Consider the following 22,567-nt stretch of genomic DNA (forward strand, 5'->3'; position numbering starts at 1 on the left):
TAAAGACACCCCACTGCTCAGTGTGACTTGAGAACTATCTCCCTTTCTAGCTCCAGATACTGGCATCTTAGACCAGCACTTTGCTATGTAGATTCTGGTGGGATTGAATGGTCTGTGTATCCTGAAAATGACATCCTTTTTTCTTTATGTATCTGTGCCTTCTTTTTACAATCTCTCTCCCTGGAGCGTATTTCCCTACTTTATTTTACCTGGCTATTTCCCACCGAACCTTTTAAAAAGTTGCATGTTTTTGTTGTTGTATTTTTCTGATTATTTAAAAAATATGTACTTTTTGTAGATAATTTTACATCCAGATGTCTAAAAATTAGTTGCAGAATGTACTAATAATCCCAGAATCTAGAGGAAGTATCTCTGTTAACAGTTTAACTTCTCTTCTGCTTAATCTGCTCTGTTGTTAAACAAGCAGATCTGCTGAGTTCATAATTTCAAATATTTATCCTTCTAGAATTTCATGTGGTTAATTTTTAACATATTCAGTTTCTGTAGTGGAATTTTTGATCTTTCCTTCTACTTTTTTCATGTTTTCCTCTTTCCTTGGACATATTAATTGTTCTGTTAAAGTCTTATCAGTTAACTCCAGTTTCCAGATCATGTATGGTTCTAATACTCCTGTCTTTTTCTTTTTGTTGTCTAATCCTGGGCTCTGTCTTTTGGAATGTCTCAGAATTTTATATCAAGTGCTAGACATTGTGTATACAATTTTTATAGGCTCCAGAAAGTATCTTCTAGAGAGTGTTCACTTTTACACCAATCAAGGGCTATGCTAGTTGAGGCTAATTCTCTCAAGGTCTTGTTCATCTAGCTCATTAAGTTTTCAGCTAATAGCCTAGTATAATCTGTAGGCCCTACTCCCTGGTGGGTTCTAATATCTCATGAGATGGCTCTGCTCTACTTTTCAGAAGCTTTCTGTTTAGATTTTAAGCCTCCCTTTCTGTGCAGCCCCCAGAATTCAGTACATGTACTGATGAGAAAACCAGGTGTGTAGTTGAAGCCTCCTATTTTGCCACCAAATGTCTTTTAGCCTCTTTGCCCCCCAGATCCTCCCTTAGGCTTTGTACTAGGCTTTGCAGAAAATTCAGCCTTTCCTATGCTGAGAATTGGCACATCACAGGGTGAAAAAGGCTGGAGAAGGCAGCTCCCTTCTCTGAAGTTCTCTGTTGCCTTCAAGCAGATGATTCCTGTATTTTATCTGTTTTTTTTCTAGTTGAGCTAGAGAATTGAGAGCTCTTGTCTGTTGTCAACTATTCCATCTCTGCTGGAAGTGGAAGCATCATTCATTTTTCAACTTTAATTTGCTGAAAGAAAAATGCTCACTTTTTCCACTTGAGTGTTTGTATTTCTGTTAATTTGTAAGAGCACTTTGGAAATTCACTGAATTTTATGTCCTTTTATTTTTTATTCCTTAATCTTTTTTTTTAACATAGAAAATGTTCTAAATTTTTTGTTATCAAATCTGGCACCCTTTTACTTTGCTATGTTTTTTATTATGGTTGGAAAGAGGTTTTGTACCACAGATTTTATATTTATCTTTCCTACTGATTCTGCATTTGTTTGTTTTTAAATTTTTAAATTCATCTAGAATCAGTGTTGATATTTTGTTTTAATGTATCTGTTTACCCATTTTCTTGCCGTCTATCATCATAGATGCATCATAGGATTGTTTCCCTTCCTTTCCCTCCCAGTAGAAGGATTTCAGTGGGATTTTGGTTGGCAGTGCATAAGATTCACGAATTCATTTTGTGAGAGTTGTCTTTTTGGCAGCAATTTAGTTTTCTCAACTAGAAAAGTATGTCTCTCCATTCATTCATTTTTATGTCCCATAGTAAAGTTCTGTCAATTTCTGAATATGTATTTGGCTCATTTTGTGTAAAATAAAGTTTCTCTTTAGAATTCTCTCCTGATTAATTCTTAATCGTACTGGCTGTCATCGTTTTGTGTGTGTGTCACAGGACACTGTATATTCTTTGGTCTTATTACCTACCCTATTATTTTGAACTTAGCAGTCTGTCTCTCCCCTTCTGGACTCTGGGTACTTCCAGAACAGGGACTATCTAGTTTCATTCATAAGTTTATAACTGTACATACAGAAGGAACCCTCTCTCTGTCCTTTTTTTCCCCTTTTTACTTTAGCCAAATGCCATGGGGTTACTTTGTATGTGTGTATATTCTGTGCGCCTGTTCATTTATCTCCACTTCTGGAAGCCTCCTCCATATTATCTGAATGAACTCTTGTTTTAAAGTATCTTTGTTATAACATGTGCAGTCTTGTTAATTTATTTCATTTAGATTTATATATACCTTGCATTAAAAAGCACATAAGGCAGGTCAGTACCTGGGTTAATTATAGCATTCATTCCACCATCCGTGTGATTCATGTACCAGGGGCCTGAGTTTATATAGGCAAAAACTGGGGGAATGCTGCAGGGTGTGTTACCTTCATTTGATTGGTTGGTGATGAGGTGACAGGGTGGTGCTCCAGGAGTCATCCTTCTGGTTCCAACCAGTCTGGGCTCCCCCGTGCTTATGAAAGGAGAGATTTAATCGCTGTTGAGATTCTTCTTTGTGCCAGGTCTGAGTTCTGTAATTTTCCAGACATTTTATCATTTAACCCTAACCACAATCTTGTCTCCTGATTTTATAGTGAAGTATATTAAGGCTTAGAGAAATGAAATAACTTGTCCAAAGTCTCTCAAATTCTAAGTGCCTTGGTAGGTTTTTAGACTTGAATGTATCTGACTCCAAAGACCAGGAATCACAGAACTGATTGTGGTTTTTGAAGATCTGATGTATCTCAGAAAGACTCCCTTTGTTTTTAATATCTTGATTTTTTTTTTCTTTTCTGGTGGCTAATATGATAAGCATTATGTTTTAAACCTCGAAAACTGGATGGACTCTATCAAAAGGACCTCATATCTAATCATTGCAATTTTTGTAAACATGAAACTGTATATTTTCATATTAAGAATTGTGTATAAAGTTACTACTCTTCTTTAGATTATACTCCTACACGAGGCTACTTAGAGAAGATGAATATATTCTTATTTGAAATGAGTTTTTTAACATGCTGTCCTTGATTAAGAATCAGACAAACTGAGCTCTGGCCTTTGCTTTTGTTCTTAACGTTGTCTATGATCCTGAATCCGTCATTTGCTGTTTTTTGCGGAAGGGTTTACAGAGCTTGTTGACCTTGAAGGCATTTTTTTAGGAATTAAAATAATCAAAATGAAAGAGATTTAATAAAACGATAAAGTTCCACACTAGTAGGTGTTGTTTACAAATGATCAATTCTCCTGGGATTTTTGTACATTACTCATTCATCAACTATTTATTGCATGTTATTTCATCCATTACTAGGTACCACACTAGGCACATGAAGTGACAATTATTTTTTATATAACCTAGTGTTTGCTTAATTGGTTTTAAACTGCACTTACAGGGGCTTGCAATATTTTTTATTTTTATCTTCCTTACACAACCATAAATATATGTAGTGGGTTTTTTTAAACTTTTTTTTTTTTTTAATATTGGAAATAAGACCAGGAAAGAATTGGAAATAAGACAAGTAGTAAATCTGAGAGAAGGAAGATGTACATATGTACATAGTATACTGAATGGCTGGATGCTGCATTGAGAATATTTAAATACAGAGGAGCAGCAAAAAGACCATGATTATCTTGGAGGGAAATAGTAATGCTACAGACAGGAGCAGTTGATTGTCAGTATAAAATTTTGCAGACTTCGCTCTTCAGATAGCGTCTGCTCTGTGTACAGTTTATCAGGTGTCTTGTGGAAGAGATCTCTCTGTGACTTAGACCTATTAAAATAAGCTTTAGAAATGAACTTCTGGTCTAAGGAGCATTTACGAAGATTTTCATGTTGAGTTAACATCAGCAAAATGTGAGCAAAATCAACATCTTGTCCACCTTGTTTATTAAAGTTATAATTGAAACATGTAAGTAGATGTCTGAATGTAACAATTAAAGGGTACATTGAAACAATAAAAATTTGTAGTATTTTTAAATGTTTTTTTAAACATTGTTTTTGCTTACCTCGTGCAGTGAGGTCATAAGATGAACTCTTTAGTATATATTACAAGATTTTTTTGTTCCAGTGTTCCAGTCTATAGATTTTCTTTCACATAAAAAAAAATAAATAGCTTTTTGTTCATCCTGGGCTTCCTGAAGAGAGAAAGTCTGTGGACACCTTTGGCATCAATGAGGACAAAATTCTTCTCAAGTGAATTTGGAACTAAGGGAATCTCCACAGGAAACCCCAGTTGTCAAAGAGGTCCTTATAAGACTGAGCTCTAAGCCTGTATGGCACTTTTAGCTGGGTGGGTCTCAGCAATGTGCCTTACCTCCCTGAACCTCAGTTTCCTCATCTGTCCAGTGGGAAGGATGCAAGGCCGTGCCCCGTAGGTTGCCCGTACAGGCATGAGGACTGGGCCCGGCACACTGGAAGCAGTCTGTAAGTGCATGCTATATTTTATTATCAGAGCCTTTGTGACCAGCTCTGTATTGTGGAGCATCCACAGAACTTACAGTGGGAATTCTGGACTCTGGGCTTAGGTCTGCCTCAGGGCTTCTGGAGAATTGTGAGACGTCTTGAGACTCCATCTTCTAGAGTTCTTCACATCCTAGCTCTAAGCCGCTGTGCACATGGGGTTCAATAGTAAGTCACTCATTTCTGGGATGCCGGTTTGCACATCTTTGGTGCCGAGGTTGAATGATCCTCAACTGCTTTTCTTCCCCAGCAGTAGGAACATAGTAGAGTCTGGTTGGTAACAGTGAATCCAGGCAGTTGTGATTCTCCAGGCGTGTTTGTGGTAAAATCACAGTCAGGCAAACGTCAGCTCTGGTAGGGGGCATTTGGAGGATGCCAGTAGTTTGACTGATTCCCTCAGGTGTGTCTGTTAAGCACACCTCTCAAGGGGGCAGTACTCTCACTGTCCTTGAGGATTACTCCTGTGGATTAAATGGGGTTTTGTCTGGCACTTTGAGGCTTCAGTGCCCTCTGTGAGTATGTTTTTGACTGCTTGCTTCAGCTGCTCTTCTCTTGTATACATGTGGAATCTCAATGAATCTGTAAATGATGTAAATTAGATCTTGTGATGCTGATGTATTGTATAAGCCTAATAGGAATTAGAGACATTCTGATTGTCATATATTGTTACCTTCAGTATTCAGAATACTGTTTCAATCGTAAGTGCCCCTCCTGATAACTGCTTAGGAAGCTCAGAACTATTTTTTTTTGCCCTACATTTGCATTGGTTTCCTATCTATCATCTGTCACCAAGTCACATCCAGCCTCCTAGCTCTCATTATGGCACTAAGCCCCTGCGACCTGGGGTTATGGGCAATTATCTCAATTCTCTATATACAAGGAACAGCCTTCAACTCATGAAGACAAAGCATTCATATGTTACCTGCCACATGTTTCATGAATTTTACAATATATCCTCCTTCTTTTCCTTTGTGTTTTCCTATTGACCTTCATTTTAGTTTTGGTCTCTGTATTAATTTCATTTCTTAACAAATCATTTGCAATGCAGTTGAAATATACAGGACACATGTAGGATGAAAGAGCACTGCTAGGCTTTCTGATGCACTAAATGAACAATGCTGGCTCGCTTCTACCATGTCTGATATAGCTACAATGGGTCAGAGGGAGAAGTGATTGTTAAATGACTATTCAGTTCTGTGTTCCTGAAGTTACAGAGTTTTACAGGAATGCAAAATATTTCAGATTATGAAAATATTCACTAATGAACCATTCAGTTAAATTATTAGTCAGATATCCTCTTTGAAATACCATTTATTTAATTTGAAGATAATATGATGTAAATTTATTATAAATTAAAATCATAAATCTAACATGGGCTGCATATTTCATGAAGTCTGTAACATAGTGATCAAGAATGTTTCTACTCACAGACAAAGCTATGAAGCAGTGAGGATCTGACAGAGTTATGCTGAGAAAACCAAGAATATTAGGTGCTTCAACTGAAAATTATTTAAATATCAAAGAATTGAAAGAGGACTTTAGGAAAGATGATTAAGTCCACAAATATTTTTTAACAAATATAGTTATGTTTAAAACTATACTGTAAAAATTAAATATTATGTGTAGGATGTCATAATGTGCTAATATAAAATATTTTTAGAAAAATTTTTCCAAAATCCCAGTTCATTCTAAGAATTGTATATAATTGCAAATATTGCCTAAGCTAATTTTGAGTCTTTATTTTTCTTTTCTAGCTAAGTTCCAGCCAATTATTTTAACCATTATTTATTATAAAATTTTAGCCCCTGCTTTGAGTTGATTCACTGCAAATGGCTTTTCTTCCTCAAACCAACTCTCTTGGGTGTTAAGGGTCCCTGTGTATAAAATATATGTGTGGATTATATATACATTCTGCATGTATAGCCATACATTTCACTGTGTTTTAGTGAGAATAAAGTGAATATCAGGATTTTAATTGAAATTAATTACAAGTAAAATGCAAACAGACAATTTATGTATTTTCTTATCTAGTGAAATTAGGCAGGGATCAGGATATTAGTTGTATAGGGCTGATTACTTTAGAAAGACTAATAAAGCCATATATACATAGGTCATTTTCTGAGACACAGAAATTGCTTTATTAGAGTTCTATTAATGTCTTCCATTTGTATAACATTTATTCTTAGAAAGTGAATCATTATTTCATTACCCTTTGTATTTTGTGGTATTTGTTGTGATGAGATCGCCTGTTCTCCAAAAGTTTTACCAGAATATTCCCTATAATTCTTCTTCATCTGTTGGCCTCGTGACTATCAATGAGCTGAAATCTTACAAATAATGTGAAAAAAGTACAAATATTTTGAGACCCCGATAGTAAAGCAGCTGTTTTTGCAGGTATCTTGTGGTTTATAATCCTTCAGAACAAGACCGAGAAACGGTCGTCTCCGTCTGTGTGAGTTCCCACAAGGCACAAGTGTCCTCTGCCGGAGGAAAGCCCGTGGAAATTCAGATGAGTGCAGTGTGGGATACAGCAAGTACTGTTTCACAGACAGCCTATGAGGTATGTCTCCTCCATAGAACTTAAAGAGGCATCATGAAAAAATCACAGCCAGTATGCAGTTTATGTGTGTATATATATACTCCTGAGAGCGGTCAAGTTAGTGTGCATGAAGTGGTTAAAGCTGTAAATACCAGAGAGTTTAACTGGCCAGTTAAATGACACTAAAGAAAGAGAGATCCTATGTTTCCCAAAATATTATTATCTTTGTTAGTATGTGTATTGTATGTTATACTTAGTACTCTATTGGTATGTATATCCTTTATATTTTAAGTGTGTATATTGCAACTCTTTCCTGAAGTAATCGTTCCTCATAAAATTTTGAATTTTTTTGTCTAACTCAATTTAGTGACAGTTGCACAAATTGAAATGGAGATAAATACCATCCTTCTAAATAACTTTTGGATACTTTCAACTTTTTATTGCAAAAGTGACATTAATATGCCGTGAAAGAAAGACTTCTTAAAATAAGTAAAATGTTTTTTTTCTGAGATATAATTATGGAAAATCTAGGTTCAAGTAATAGATATTTTGGGGGAAAATGTCTTTAAAATAAGCAGTATTAAACTGAATTCCCCCCCCCATATCACTGGAAAGATTGAACTTTTAGAGCTTAAAGTACAATTTAAATTGTACTTTTGAAGACACAGATATAAGCTAGGAACCCTAAAAGACAATTAAAAGCCATTACTGGCTGGTGTTATAAATTTATAATTCTTTAGGTAGAAAGGAAAATTAAGTTTTGGTCAGATTTTACAGGAAACATGCCATCTAGAAAAGAGCAGTAGCACCTGGAAGGCAGGCGTCCTGTCTCATGGCACATGTATCCTCCATGCCTCATCCAATGTCTGCTAGACCCCAGACTTTTGATGGCAGGTGTTGACTGAACTAATGTGGTTAATATTTACATTGTTACATTTGTCATTTTTATTTTTAATGTGCTGAAATATCATAGTATTATAAAAGGATTTCTAATAATTAGGAAAAATCATTGTTCACAGTAAGCCCTTACCTCCATGGAAAATTTTGCTCTCTGAGCATCCATTAACAATGCCATAGGACAATTGAGGATGGTCACATAATTTCATATATTGGGTGAAAACGTGAAAGCCTCTGATAGTCTTTCCAACTTGAAGTTATTAGTTTCCCTGGATAAACAGAGATGTGGATACTCTGCCCATAAGTTATCAAAACATATTTGTAGAATAATTTTATATTCTCTTTTTAAAATGTGGTAGTTGCTTATTTTTACTAGAGGTATAATTGGTTTCTTGTCGGTAGATTACATTTCTCTTTAATAAATTCCCTCCTCTGTCTTGCAAAGATCTCTTTTCTAGTACAGATGCCACCATTGGGACTGAAAGTGTATACAATTTTGGAATCAGCAAGTTCAAATCCACATTTAGCTGAGTATGTCCTATATAATGGTAATATAGAAAATAAAGGAATTTTCAACATGAATAATATGAAAAGTGCTGAAGAAGAAATAACTCTAGAGAACTCCTTTATTAAGCTGCGGTTTAGTCAATCTGGGCTTATGCAGGTATGTTCTGAGTAATTTTGAAATTTACAGAAGGCTCATCACTTTTATTATAATATATGCAGATTACATATGCAAAGTAGGAAAAGTAGACACAGATACTCTGGGAGAAAGGATAGATGAACTGTATGTACATTCTTGTGGTCCATAGTTACCACTTGTTCCTCACTAGTGTGGTCTGGGAGTAGTGCTGCTCCATGAGCTGTTTGTTAGAATCCACTAGGTAAGTCTGGAAGTTGTGGCTGTTCAGAAATGTTTATGGAAAACTTTGAAAGCAATTTGGCCAAGTAAATTTATGCCTATTCAATCTAATAATAAAAGTATGAGTGTATATTTGTATACCACTTTAAACTCAGTTTTTCTAGTAATTCACTTTCAGTGCACTTTATAAAAATATTAGTCCATACATACTGGAAATAAAAATAAATCTGTTCCTTTACTACAGAAAGTTTGAGAAGTACTGGTCGAGATCTCTTAATTTGTGGATCTCTTTCTTCCTTGGTGACGTGTGTTCTTTTTGTTCCTATTGTAACAATTTTAAATCCTAAGGTTAAGTATTAAATTTTGAGGGTTCATCCAAGAATTGTGAATATTAGAGGCTGAATGTTAGCATTTTTAAATCTATCACAAGGTATTTTTTTTAATCGAAATGCACATGGAACTAGATACAACTCATTAATATCTTAATAATGAGTTACCTTAATTTTTTTTTAACCTAAGGAAATGGTAAATAAAGAAGATGGTAGAAGTCATGAAGTGAAAGTGCAGTTTTCATGGTACGGAACCACAAGTAAAAAGGACAAAAGTGGTGCCTACCTCTTCTTACCTGATGGGGAAGCCAAGGTAAGTGCTGATGAGCTGAGCAGTGAATAGCACTTATTGGAAGACCAATGAGGAGAAAAACAAATGCATATCATTATTTTGTCATCAGTTAGGAATAGATGAGTTGACTCCACTATTACATATCATTATTGACACAGCAATTTTCTAGTTGAATGTTAGATAAATAATTTCTCAGAGTTGGAATTCTGCTAGGATGCTGCTGTGGACAGGTGTTCTCTATGGAAAGAAGCTAGATTTGGTTTAGGACTAGGGTGCTGTTGTGTTGTTATGCCCATATGTGGCATGGCATGTATACCGATGTGAAAGATCTAGCCATCTAGGAAAAAGAGATTGCCCACCAAGCCATTTTTCTCCTTAATTTTAGCACTTGAAAAAACAAACAAACAAAAAATGTTCCTACCCTTGACTGTAAAGATAGTATATGCAAACCTTTGCCCATTTAATGCAGAAAGTGAAAGAAAACAATAAAATTTGCCAACTATTCCACAAGCCCATGAAAATTCCTGCCAACATTTTGATGTATTTTTTATTGTCTTTTATTCTATGCATATCCTTTACCCCCCATTTTCAAGTTTTGTCTTCCTGCATGAACATGTTTTATTCTTCATTGTGACAATGCTCACAATCTGATATGTTCTTTGAAAACACAATTTTAATATACACTGTTCTATTTAAGTAGCTTTAGGTCTAAGATGAATATGGTCTGAGGGTCTAATGTGTAACACGGTAACTCTAGTTGATAATGCTGTATTATATAGCTGAAATTTCTAAGAGAGTACAACTTAAATGTTCTCAGACCAAAAAAAATTGTATATGTGTGTGTATGAGAAAAAAAAGAGTTTCCTATTGTTGCATACATACATTTTCTCCCAATACTCTACTACTATGACATTGTGTGATATGCTTTCTCCGTAGCATTCTTTTTGTGCATTGCTGAGAATAACTTTCTAGAAGAGTCATTTTATGTCATTGGATGAAGCCTGATAAGTTAAGGCTTTGACTCATGGGTACTACTTACCTTCTCTCTAGAAAGATGGCATACATATTCACTCCCTCCAGCATTTTTTGATTGTAGCTCTCTAATAATATACCATTTCAAGCCCTGAAAATTAGCCATATTAAATGGTTTACTTATAATTATAAGTAAAAAAAATTGTACTGTTTAAGATTTTTGTGATTATTAGCGAGGTTGAATTTTTTTATACCTTTATTTATCTTTCATATTCCTTCTGTGAATTTCCTATGTAAGTTCTGTGTCTATTTTTCTATTGATTTGACTTGTGGATCTGTAAGTATTCTTTATATATGGTAAAATTAATCTATTTTCCTATTTATTGCAAAATAGTCCTTCAGTGTGTCATTTCATTTGTTAATTATTTTTCTGTTACAGTAGTTTTTAATTTTTGCATAGTCAATTTTATATATTTTTTTTTTCTTTAGAGCGTCTTCCTTTGTTTTTACATTTAACCACAGGCTTGCTCCACTTTAAGTTAAATATTCTCCTGGGAACCTGTCTCCTGAACAAGTTACTTTTGTTCTACAATTTAGAAAAGTCTGCTAACTGAAATCAAATTTAGATTTTAAGGGATTGTGTAGACCATGCCCAGGATTCTAGTTTTTGTTGTTTCTGTTTTTTTAAATCAATGAGGAATTAAAGGTAAACTTCATCTCATAGTAGGCATTTCAGGATGGGCGGATCCTAAGTATAAACTCTTTAATATTCTTTTTAATTTAACAACTTCTGTCTTTAAACAGGCATTTTATTTTGATTGACTTCTCTTATATTTTAAAAAAAAGTAGCTGTGCTATAGAATATTATACACAGACAAAAAGTAGTAATTACTAATTTGTTTTAAATTATTTTATCTCTAAATAGCTCTAATGTTAGAAGGATAAAGAGAATCATCATATGTTTGCAAAGAAGAAATAAAAGAACATCAGGGAAAGAGACAGCTTGGTGTATCAGAAAAAGGCAGGAGCCCAGACATCACTGTCCTGGGTTCATCCTCTTCCATTACTTTCTAGCTATACGGTAATTAGGTATAAGAACTTTGTTAACTATAAAGTATTATATTAATTTCAGAATATTTTTCTCTAGCCAAAGAGGTAAATTTGGAAGAAAATTGCACAGTTCTGAAAATCTCAGTGCTGCATTGCAAGCCTAGCTTTTTATGCTATTGTTGAGCTTTCTAAGGTGTATAATACTTAAGAAAATAAAATTCTTCATAAATGCTTTAAATTTTATTTCTGTGTCATATAAGTTATGTATTATACTCCTATGTTTTCTTAAGTCTAGATTCTAAATAATGAAAACTAAACCAGTGGTTGCCATAGTTTTTTCGAGTTTGTAAATTTGCTTTATATTCAGCTAGGTCTTTCAAGTAAAAAGGCAGCATTTTTACAGAGTAGTAAACCTGACTGTAATTAAACTGTGTTTCTGAATGCTGCTTCCTGTTTGCTTAAATGACTCCCTGTGGTCATCCTAGCCACCCAACCCCTGAACATTAGAGGACCATGATTTTAAAAAATGTTTGCCTGGCAAAATGTCACTGCTGTAGAACAATTGCTCTTTCTAATAAATAACATATGGACAATATAGAAAGATTTTAATTAGAAATTTTTATAGCTGGCAGAAATGTTTGTAAATCACCTAAGCCAATCAGATCATAAACATTTTTTCTATTTTCAGCAGTTTTTGTCTAAAATGAAAAACTTACATTAAATTTTTATAGCATGTGCATATTCTGATACCTTGTAAGGTTTTGCTTTCACTTAAAATTACAAATGTCAGGTGATATATATTTGCCAGTTTGAAAACTGTAATAAACATTTCTTGGCAAAGTCAAAAGCCAAAGTATTTTTCTTAAAAATGTGATTTTCTCCTCAGCCTCATGTTTACACAACACCGCCCTTTGTCATAGTGCAACGTGGAAGGTTTTTTTCGGACGTGACTTCCTTTTTTGAACATGTTACCCATAGAATTCGACTGTACAACATACATGGTAAGAAAATGGAGAAATGCAGTTGGGAAACGAATGTACACTGATTCTTAAATTCCTGGTTTTCCTTTGTTGGTTTTAATAAATCAGCAAGTGGGTTTTAGAGATGGCAAAATCATCTGTCTGAACTTGACATCTTACTTATCAGATGATTTAAAATGTAGTATTTACCCTTTGATAATCAAAAATGGTAAAATGTTTAACTCCTTACATACACATGTCCTTTTCTTCTATGTATCGTCTCTTTCCTGTCGCAGTGTTTATCTTAAGTCATGAGCTCATTTCTCAGATCTAAAAACAGTAGGGTGATCTTTTTATTTTATAAAATGAAAATTATATCAAATGTGGCTTTCAATTAGTAGATCACTGACAGCCTCTGACACACACACACAAAGACGCACATGGTCTGCCTTAAGTATAGAATGTGTTGCTGTAGTGTGTACTACTAGAATTCAGCTTCAGAAGAAAATGTTCTATGCTTGTTCTGTGTTTTTACAACTCTTTAGCTTGTAGAGTATAAGATCAGGCAGTTGTTTATTGCATTTAGGACAGTATTAAAGCAACATTTTTATTAAGCAAGTGATAAGAAATAGGCCTTTGATCCCTTTAAAAACCAAACTGTGGCAGTAGCACTGGTCCTTTTATAGGATTGAGGTGGAGCTGTGGTTCCCAAACAGTCTCAGAATTGTACAGCTATGTTGGTTGATTTTGAGTTCACTGTCTTTAGAATACAGTACTTTTCCAACCACAATTTTAATCCTAGTATCCAGGCCGTTTACCATTGTATCAGCTCTCTTAGAAAAGGACCTCATAAAAATATCACTTTAAATTTTTCATTGCTGTTAGCTGACATGAAAAAATTAGAAAAGGAAAATATTCTTGCCTTGAATCTTTAGACAGGTAGACAGTACAGCATTCAAAACAAATATAGGGCAGGCAGTTTACCTTCCAGGTATTGTGGGGAAGCGAGGGATACCATGTTCAGAGGATTTCTTAGATAGCTGAAGTTCAGTTTCCAAACTTCAGTGTCTAAATTTGATTTTGCTTTTATTTAACATTTTTTAACTTCAAATTTCATCAGAGTTTGCCTTTTGTTAGAATTTCAGGTGTGGACAGACTTTCTCACACGACTTCTTAGGTAGTAACGTGGTGTATTTCTGGAACAGCCCATGATTCGTAGGTAAAAGAAGTAAATGGTCTCCTGGAAGGTGGGAAAATCATACTAGAGACTGATTTTGTGTCTTAATTGTGATTTCTGCAATTCTCTGCAATCACTTTGCTACCCTACAGTAAAGTCTGTAGTTACAAAGTAACCTTTTATTTAGTGTCCCAAAATCTTTTAAGTCAGAAGCAGTATTTTTGACCCCTTGTACTCTTGCCTAACCCATTGTTTAACATTTCTTAGAGCCGGAAAATTCCACCTTCAGCTATGGCCAAAGGTTTCATTTTATGGGTAGAAAACAGCATGATCACGCAGGAGATGTGCTTAACTACTTTTAAATTTGCTTAAAACTTTTTTTTTTAATGGAAAATTTCTTCCTTGAGTACAACATGGTGCTCTCTTTAGCACAGACCTGCATTATTGAGCTTGGTTTACTACTGTTCTCTCATCAGTTATACTTAGGGCTAGGCTGTGTCTCAGAGTAAATGCTGAAGCAGCTCATTCAAAAATTCCAACTTCTCAAGTTTATTTGCTCAATTGCTTTTGCTTTTGTTTAATTGCATCTGTCCGTCAGTGCAGCTTCTGAGTCTTCTTGGGTTGTCCAGAGGATCTGGATCTCTTATCAGGGGTGGTTTCTGTCCATGAGAGTGCCCTCTTCTGCTTCTGTGGCTGTAGCTTAGCTTGCTGTCATGCTTCAGTGGCCAGTTTGGAAATTAATAGGCTCCGACTAGTCTCCTAAATGCTTGTCTTTTCTCTTCTCCCCATCTCCTTCTCTCCCCTACTGAGCAGTCAGAGATGCCCAGTGGCTGACTAATAGCCCCTTTAGGCGGAGCAGGGATCACAGTGAATTAACTGACCCCCCCGGCCCTCCAAGGTGGCAGTATGAGCTCTGGTTAGTTAAGGAATAGAGGTTGTTCTGAGCAGGGCACTTAGATTATTAGCATAAAAAAATAATAAGAAGAAATAAATACGCAGACCTCAGATTGCCTCTGGATGTCTCAATGGATGGAATAAACTTGAGCTGAAGCCTTTTTTCCCTGATACTAGATTTTTGCAGCTTGAAAGCAAAAAGCTTCAGAAGTTTGTGGGGAATGACAGATAAATAAGTTAGATATAATGTGAAGTTAACTTCAAGTGCTACTCCAGATGAGTTTTACTGTACTTACTTGGATTAAGCCTGAAACCAGCATAAGTAGCTATTCAAAGTGACCTATCAGTCTTTCTTTTTGCTCTCTCAAGCCCCAGGCATTTTTCTCCCAGCATTTCTTTGTTGTTGTTGTTCAGCATGACTATAGTTGGTGGAAGATGGTGATATTAAATCACCTGAAAGGCTTCCTTCCAAACTACATACCCTCTCATGTTTATATTTGAGTCCCTCTCGACAGGTCTCCCTTCTGGGAAAAAAAAAAAAGCCAAATTATGGAAATAGAGCCTTTTCTTAGTAGCCTTTCTAATCCATTTCCATCTGTCCTTTTCTTTCATACACCACTGCATGGGGGCACAGGTTGGCTGGAGCCTGCTTTAGTGGGTTTTAATTAAATCACTAATCCAGACCCATGACAGAGATGTGAAATCTTCAGGGTGTTAGACTCTCTAGGCATTCAAACTACCTGAAAAGGGTTTTAAAGCATCTGTAGTAAGAAGTATTTGACAGCTCTTTTAAACTTTGGCCTCATGTAAACCAGACTTCTGAGTGATTGATCAAAATTCGCAGACAGACTGGCTTTTCATCTTAGGTGCTACAGAAACTTCAGCCAATTTCCATGCTGTTGTAGACTGACTTTGATTTAAAATTTCTTCAGGTAACAAAAATACCTATTCTCGAATTTAACTTAATAGACTATTTTCAGACATAGGCGAATTTGGCCCCTTTAAACTCAACAGATGCGGTAAATATTTAGATGAGTATTAATGACTAGAGCCTGTTATTAGAACCAAATTCATGATCCAGAAACAAATTGGGGTTGGCGGAGGGAGGCTATTAATAGTTTATGAGTACATACTGTAGTAGTATTAGTTTACTAAACCAGTTAATCGTACAAAAGATTTTACTGTCTTTCAGCAACAAGGGTAAAAGAAACAGAAAATGAATTAAAATTATGCATTGCCTTTACTGTCTATTTGTATTAAACCTTTCAAATTCAGTTTACTTGAAACATTCGTTTAAAAACCTGAATTAAGGCAGACCTGGCAAAATATCCATAAATTCCTCAATCTCTTTTTTAGTTACTCTTTGATTCTTTTCTCCCCAAAGTAACTTTTGCCCAAATTAAGCTTTAGCAAAAAACAAAATCAAGAACAAAAATCAGCTAGCACCTCCCAAAGTACATAAACTGTGTGGTCATTATTGATTTTGAAACAGAGTTGGGAGGTCTGGTTTCAACCTGGCTTCTGGTTTTGTTCTTGGTTTCATATTTAACTTTAGTTTCTCTATTTTTGTTTGCTACAGATTCTGAGAATAATAGGTGCAGTTTTAAGTCTCTTTCTTAGCATCATTGAAACTATTAAAAACACTGTTTTTATTTTCGTTATTATTCAGACATTACATTTAAAGATTTCTCGAAATATTAAATTAGAGGAAATCTTGTGCCCACTAGCTTTAAAAGCTCCAGAAGATCAGAGCACTTTCAGAGATTTCTAATGAAACATCATGCTTTGCCTTATATCCGGTTAAATAAGAAATCCATTTTATAGTAACCATAATTTAATGAAATGCCCTTTTATAACTATTTTATGATTTATAAAAGATTATTTAGTTTGTAGAAAATAACATTCTTCCAGAGGAAAAAGTGGGAACAGTGGGGATTACATTTTCTTGTAGTGTAATCATCTTTCATTAAATTGAAGCTTTAAGTGTTACCAAATATGCTACTTTAGCTTTTATCAATTAAGCTTGGATTAGAAGATAGACTATGATACAGGCAGAAGCCCCAGTACCCCCTTGTGTTACAGTAATTGGATATTATACCATCACAAAAAAATATGTATCTTGCAGTGATGTTAGGATCAGTAAGTGACATTTACTAGCTGTATGCAGCTTCATTTGTCTTCAGAGTTGTAATTATTAGACTTTGGTGCCCTAGTTTTCTGACATCGGCCACTACTTTGAAGCATTAGGTTGCTATGGGTTACCAATGTGTCATGCACATTCTCACTGGGACAAAGTTCACATTCCAGATCTGTTATAATATATACCTTCAAGGGTTTTTTTTTGCCCCTCGGGACTATGTTCTCCTAAGCATAGTCCCTGCTTAGGAGAACATAGTGAGTGAGTAAATGTGTCTGTGTAAACCATATTTCAGTCCTTAGAAGAAATATCTTAAATGCAATACTTCGGCCTGTTTTCCACCATCATGTTATGAATGCACTGTATATAATGGATCTTGCTGAAAGAAAGTATATAGTAGCCTGGGGGTAAAATGTAATGAACTGCTATCAAAAAATATGAAAGAAAGGACTTGCCTTTGGCTAAAATGACTGTCTTACATGTCTTGCATGGGCATGTTTGGCAATCAAAGAGAGGTTGCTTAGTTTTTTTTGGTTTTTTTTTTTTTCTGCTTTGAGTATATAACCCAAATGGATTCATAACATTGCCCTTGAGTTTCAGAGTCAAAATGAACTTTATCCAGTTAAACATAATCTGAATTAGAGGTCTGATCCTTAGTTTCACTTCTGTGCAAACTAGGGTGACCTTGAGTTTGTTCTTAACCTCTTAGGAGCTCAGCTTCTTAAACTGCAGACAGACTAGATGGTCAACTAGGTATTACCATCAAAGAGTCTCCACAAAACTTAGTATCACATCAAGTCTCTTTGGTGCTTGACTCCTTGTTTCTAAATTTTACCTTCTAAGGATGCTTGAATCTGGGGCCCCCATCCCTGGAGTCTTTCAACTTGTAAACAAGGTCTCAGAGCTTCACTGAAGTTGTTTTTATTTCCATAATAAAAAGATTCATGAGGATATTAAAATGGTTTGCAATCAATGTCTCATTTTCCTCAGGACTACATTCCATATTTAGTTTGATTTAAGAGTAAAAAGAGTTAAGTAAGTTATTGCTAGGCAAACTTAGGTAATTAAAACATTTTTGGAATAACATAATACGCAATTGACTACTGAGGATTTTTTTTTGCCTGTTAATTGGAACTTTTAAAAAATGAAATAAGTAGCTATGTGTCGAACCTGATTATCCCCTACAGGCATGAAAGAGAAGGTTATTTTAAGGGACTATAAGTACATTCTGGTTATACAAATTCAGAACTCAGAGGTTATCTTGGGCAGCAGCTGCTTGCATTGAAGGCATAGCTTCTTCGCAGGAAACATCATCATCCTTGACAAATGTGTATTGTACCAAACTCAGATGAAGAGCACAGGGATGGGAAACACAAGGGAAGTGCAGTGGTTAAGAGCTCAGACACTGGAGTCAGCCCACGCGCTTTTCATTCCCAGCTCCTATCCCAGTTCTGCTGCTTTCCCGGTGTTTGCCCTGGTGCAGGTTGTTACCTGTCTGGCCTTGGTTTCATCATCCTGAAGATGGTGACAATAATAGAGTCTTCCTTATAGGAGTGTTGGAAGATTAACTTAGTTAATATACATAAAGTCTGGCAGATACTAAGTGTTGTGTCTCCTTAAGAAGATGTGCAGGCCAGATGAATTAGAGGGTAAGTGTTACAAGAGAGTGGTCATTCAGGGTTGGGGGAGTTGGGGAATGTTTGATGAAGGAAGTGAGCTTTTGAGAATCTAGGTCTTGAATGGCAGAAAGGAGGAAAAGAATATCAGAAAGTGTGAAGTGGGGTTGGTTAGATCAAATTCCCTTGTTCCCATAAGAATTTGAAGAACCCTGTGTCCATTAGACATTTGTAAGTTGACACCTAGTTTTCCGTTATACATTTAAATATTTGCAAAGGTTGTTGTTTTTGGTATTTTGTAAACATTGACATTTTAAAATAAGTATATCCAGTAGGTAACAGTTTGATGCTAAATTACGCTTTTTTTTAAAAGCCTGAACAAACTCTTCTTTAACAATCAAATTTCCTATCATTTTCTCCTTGAACTCATATTTTGATTCTACTTTCCCCACTAAATTTTACTTTAATGTAATATTTTATGCCTGAGAGTCTTATTATTGGTCAACTTCTCATTACTTTTATGAAAGAAAAAAAACATATATATTTTATAAATAGATACATAATGTATAAATAATATATAATACATATATAAATTAACATTTTTAAGTTCTATTATCCTGAAACTCAGAGTATTAAAATTCTTCTGGATTGATTTATAAAAATTATGATTAATAGTATATAACTGATCAAAACATAAGATTGAGCTACATATATTATCATTTTGACCATTTATTTTATAAACTTTAATAGAAACATTTTTCTTAATGAGATGAATTGTACCCTATGTATTCCTACATGTTTGTGTATCCATTGGTGAATGTTACGTATTGCTAGAATGGGATAGGATTCAGCATTAATTTTATTCTTATAAATGTAAGGCAAAGGAATGTTGCTAACATAAATAAGTAGATAGGAATAGAAAGAGTTTAATTGTGGGAATGTCATTTAATTCTTTGAACTCCTTCTGAGTTACATTCCATAAGTCAGAGTGATCTATTGCCAAACATTAATAAATTATTTTTAATGATCGACTGCCTGACAACTTGATTTGGTACACCTTCTGTTTTGTTGCAAGCCAACAATTGGAAACCATGTATTTTGCAAAAATATTTGTTCCCCAGACATTAAAATTCAATCAGACACCAGACTGCTTTTGTTCAGCCCCACTGGAGTTAGGGTGGGTGAGAGACGTGCCGCTGCTCTGTTTTTCTTTTTAGTGTGTGGTAAGTTGGGAGAAGGAGTAGTGAAAGTGTGGTTTAAAAAAAAAGGAAGAACTACATGGCTGCTTGGCAGGCCTGTTTCAGGCAAATCAGCTTGAGGAATAAGATTATATGGAAACTGAACTTCCTTTCTAAAGGCGCCTTGGAAAAGCATATTTGGGAGAGCAGGAAGTAGGCAACTTCAGAGTGACTGTCGGTGTGGAGGGTATGCAGACGGACCGTCATGATTTTTCCAGCGTTCTTCTCTCCCTGTCCTAGACCAGCCTGAGCCAGGACTGTGGGCCATGAGCTGTTTATTCACCTCCCAGGGCAGGGCTTTAGTTAGACCATGATGTCTGTCGTGGCTTTAAAAGAATGTTGCTGATGTAGGTGTTACGTTCCTCCAAAACAGAGTTTCAAAAAAACTGATTATTTTTTAAAATCAGGTGTTTATTAGGAAAAAAAAGACAGCTTTCCAGCTTTGTTGTGTATTTTTCAGTTATTAGGCCTTTTTCAAGTATACCATACTTACTTGGTATAATCTTTAACCAAAATTTACAATCTGTGTGAATTTCAGTCAAATTTCAGTTAAACTTTTGTTTAAGGGCTTAAACCCCGACCTTTCCTATTATGCATTTACTTTTGTGTCACTGTGAGAATTATTGACATGAGAGCCATAAAATATGTTGACTAGTGCCTAGCTCATAATAAGTTGATCAGTAAGTAGTGGAAGTTATTTATCTAGTGCTTTATAAGCAAAACTCAGTGGTGCATCATCATTTTCTTAAATTTGAGGCTTGGAGTGAAATTTGCTAAACTTTGAATCCTAAATGAGTATTCATGAAGGCAGATGTTAAAATTTTCACTTGTGGAAAAATAATCAATGTGAACATTTACAGACCTGGAAGTCAGCAAGTACCTCAGAGAATAAATTAGATCTTATAGTGGATGATAAGTTGAATTAATCAACATGGAGAAAAAGGGCACCCAGTTGTGGGAATTCCTACCATCTCTATTCTTAGTACTTTCAAATAAGAGTATAGATTTTTTAAAAAATATAGTCATGATACTGTTTGCTTCTTAGAAACATTATCTGAATGTTGGCCTACTAAATTTATCATTATTGTGAAAATTGTCATTTGAGTGTGTGTCATACTAAGCAGTGTGTGTTAATTAATAGCCATAAGTGTCAACTCCCAGTTAAGTCAGGTAAGTTTATAAAAACAATGTCACATAGTAAATACACAGTGGGAGCAGTATTTTTATATTTTTGATAATTTAGACACAAAACATAATACTCTTCAAAATTGAAGGGGAGATGTTCAAAATTAGAAGCCCTGTTTTTTCATGACAGCTATTACTGTCCTACTTCTGTTGTAATGTGAGGGCTCAGTCACCTCCCCGACCCCCACCCCCCATTCAGACACAGATTTGAGGAGAAGGGGTGAGGACAACAGATAGATAGCAAACTTCCGTTTTTGCCCAAGAGGCCACATTTTAAGGACAGTTACTGAAGACCTTGCTTTGTATCCTAAGTGAGTTTTTTGAGGATTTATTTTATATGATTCCCTCTCCGTGTCAAATTTCAGTTAAACTTTTGTTTGAGGGCTTGAACCCCCATCACTTTTTACTTTCCTGGGTGGGTGTGGGCCAGCTGCTGTTTTTCCATCTTGATCTGATGGCTTGTCCTAATCGCATGTTGAGTGCCACTAATGAGATGTTGGATTCTTGCTGGAGTATGAGTGAGGCTCTCTTTGGCTTTTTCTTCCAAGCTGCCGCCTCTCACCCCTGTAACATTTCAGTGTGGTAGGAGTGGTGTCTGATTTATCAGGTATGGTCCTTGGAAAACTATACTTTGCATTTCAAAATGGCTAGAATAAATTGATCCAGACAGGTAGACAGGGTTGAATTAGCTGTTCCGGAGAGATTTTGTAATGATCTGAAGTGAAGAGGGTAGATGTGCAGAGGAAATATGTTTGGGATTCTCCAAGGGTCATCATTTGCTGCTCAGAGCCATGACCTCAGGCTTTCTGTCTGTCTGACTTAGTCATTACACCATCCTGGATGTTTCCTCTACCTCTTGTTTCAGGCACAGGGCATGTGAAGAGGGCACCCTCCAGTTTTTCTCTCCACACTCAAAGGAGAATGTAGTTCTTGGTTTCCTTAAGACCAGTGCTGAGCAACAGAGTCAAGAGGATGATGTCTTCTGACCCTGGCCTCTTGCCTACTTGGTTTCATTTTTTCCCAACCTTCTTAGAAAATATTCTTTTTTTAAAAAAATGATGAAAATTATTTTTATGTATAAAATGTAGATTATTCATATGTATATGTGTGTGTCTATGTATATATAGACATACATACACTCTTTTGACAAAAATTTCATACATTATAGATATAATGTAAAACCCCTCTGGAATCTGTGCCTGGCCTCCAGCCACTACTCAAGAGAGTAATACAGGTATCTGTGCTCTGTCTCGCGCTCTCTCCCCCTCTCACTCTTACACACACACACACACCCACACACACACACACATTCCTATAGAAATGTATGGTATTACGTTTATGTGTATTTTCAGCATGACGTTTATCATACTATACAAATGTTCCGTTTGCTTTTTTCATCAGACATTTCCTGCCAGGACAGAGAGCTACCTCATTCTTTTCATCTGCTGCACAGTTTTGTATAACTTGGGTGTACCTGATTTTATTATTCATTTGCCTGTTGGTGGACATCTAGTGTGTTTTCCCATTTTTTTTTTTTTACTTTTGGCACCAGTGTGCTGTAAACATGCTTGTGCTCACGTTTACATGAGCTAAGTAAGATAATTAGGGTATATGTCTTTAATATTTAATATATTTTACTTTATTAGCTTCTAAAGTGACTTTGTCATTTTAAAAGAGATTTTTGGATTATTTTAAAGAAGTTGTGGGTTCTGGCAAGCCTTGTCCCTTAATTTTATTTCACTCAAGTAAGTAGTTCTTGGAACATATCAGATGCGAGATTAGTGCCCTCTCTTCTTGTTTAAAAATTATCTGGAGGTCTCCTGTCTACTTAGAGTTACTACAAAGCTTTTCCTAATCCTTGTTCCCAAAGTAATTTCAGTTTTTTCCTGTAGTTGG

General features: G+C 35.4%; 1 protein-coding gene across 1 annotated transcript in view; it reads left to right on the forward strand.

Moving 5' to 3' along the window:
* Positions 1–22,567, forward strand: part of MAN2A1 (mannosidase alpha class 2A member 1) — a 152,408-nt gene that overhangs the window by 99,805 nt on the left and 30,036 nt on the right. The window contains 4 exon segments of the mRNA XM_006177116.3: positions 6,919–7,084; positions 8,406–8,624; positions 9,342–9,464; positions 12,352–12,466. Of these exon segments, the coding sequence (XP_006177178.1) occupies positions 6,919–7,084; positions 8,406–8,624; positions 9,342–9,464; positions 12,352–12,466 (623 nt within the window).

This window comes from Camelus ferus, chromosome 3 (assembly GCF_009834535.1).
Source record: "Camelus ferus isolate YT-003-E chromosome 3, BCGSAC_Cfer_1.0, whole genome shotgun sequence".
Taxonomy (NCBI): domain Eukaryota; kingdom Metazoa; phylum Chordata; class Mammalia; order Artiodactyla; family Camelidae; genus Camelus; species Camelus ferus.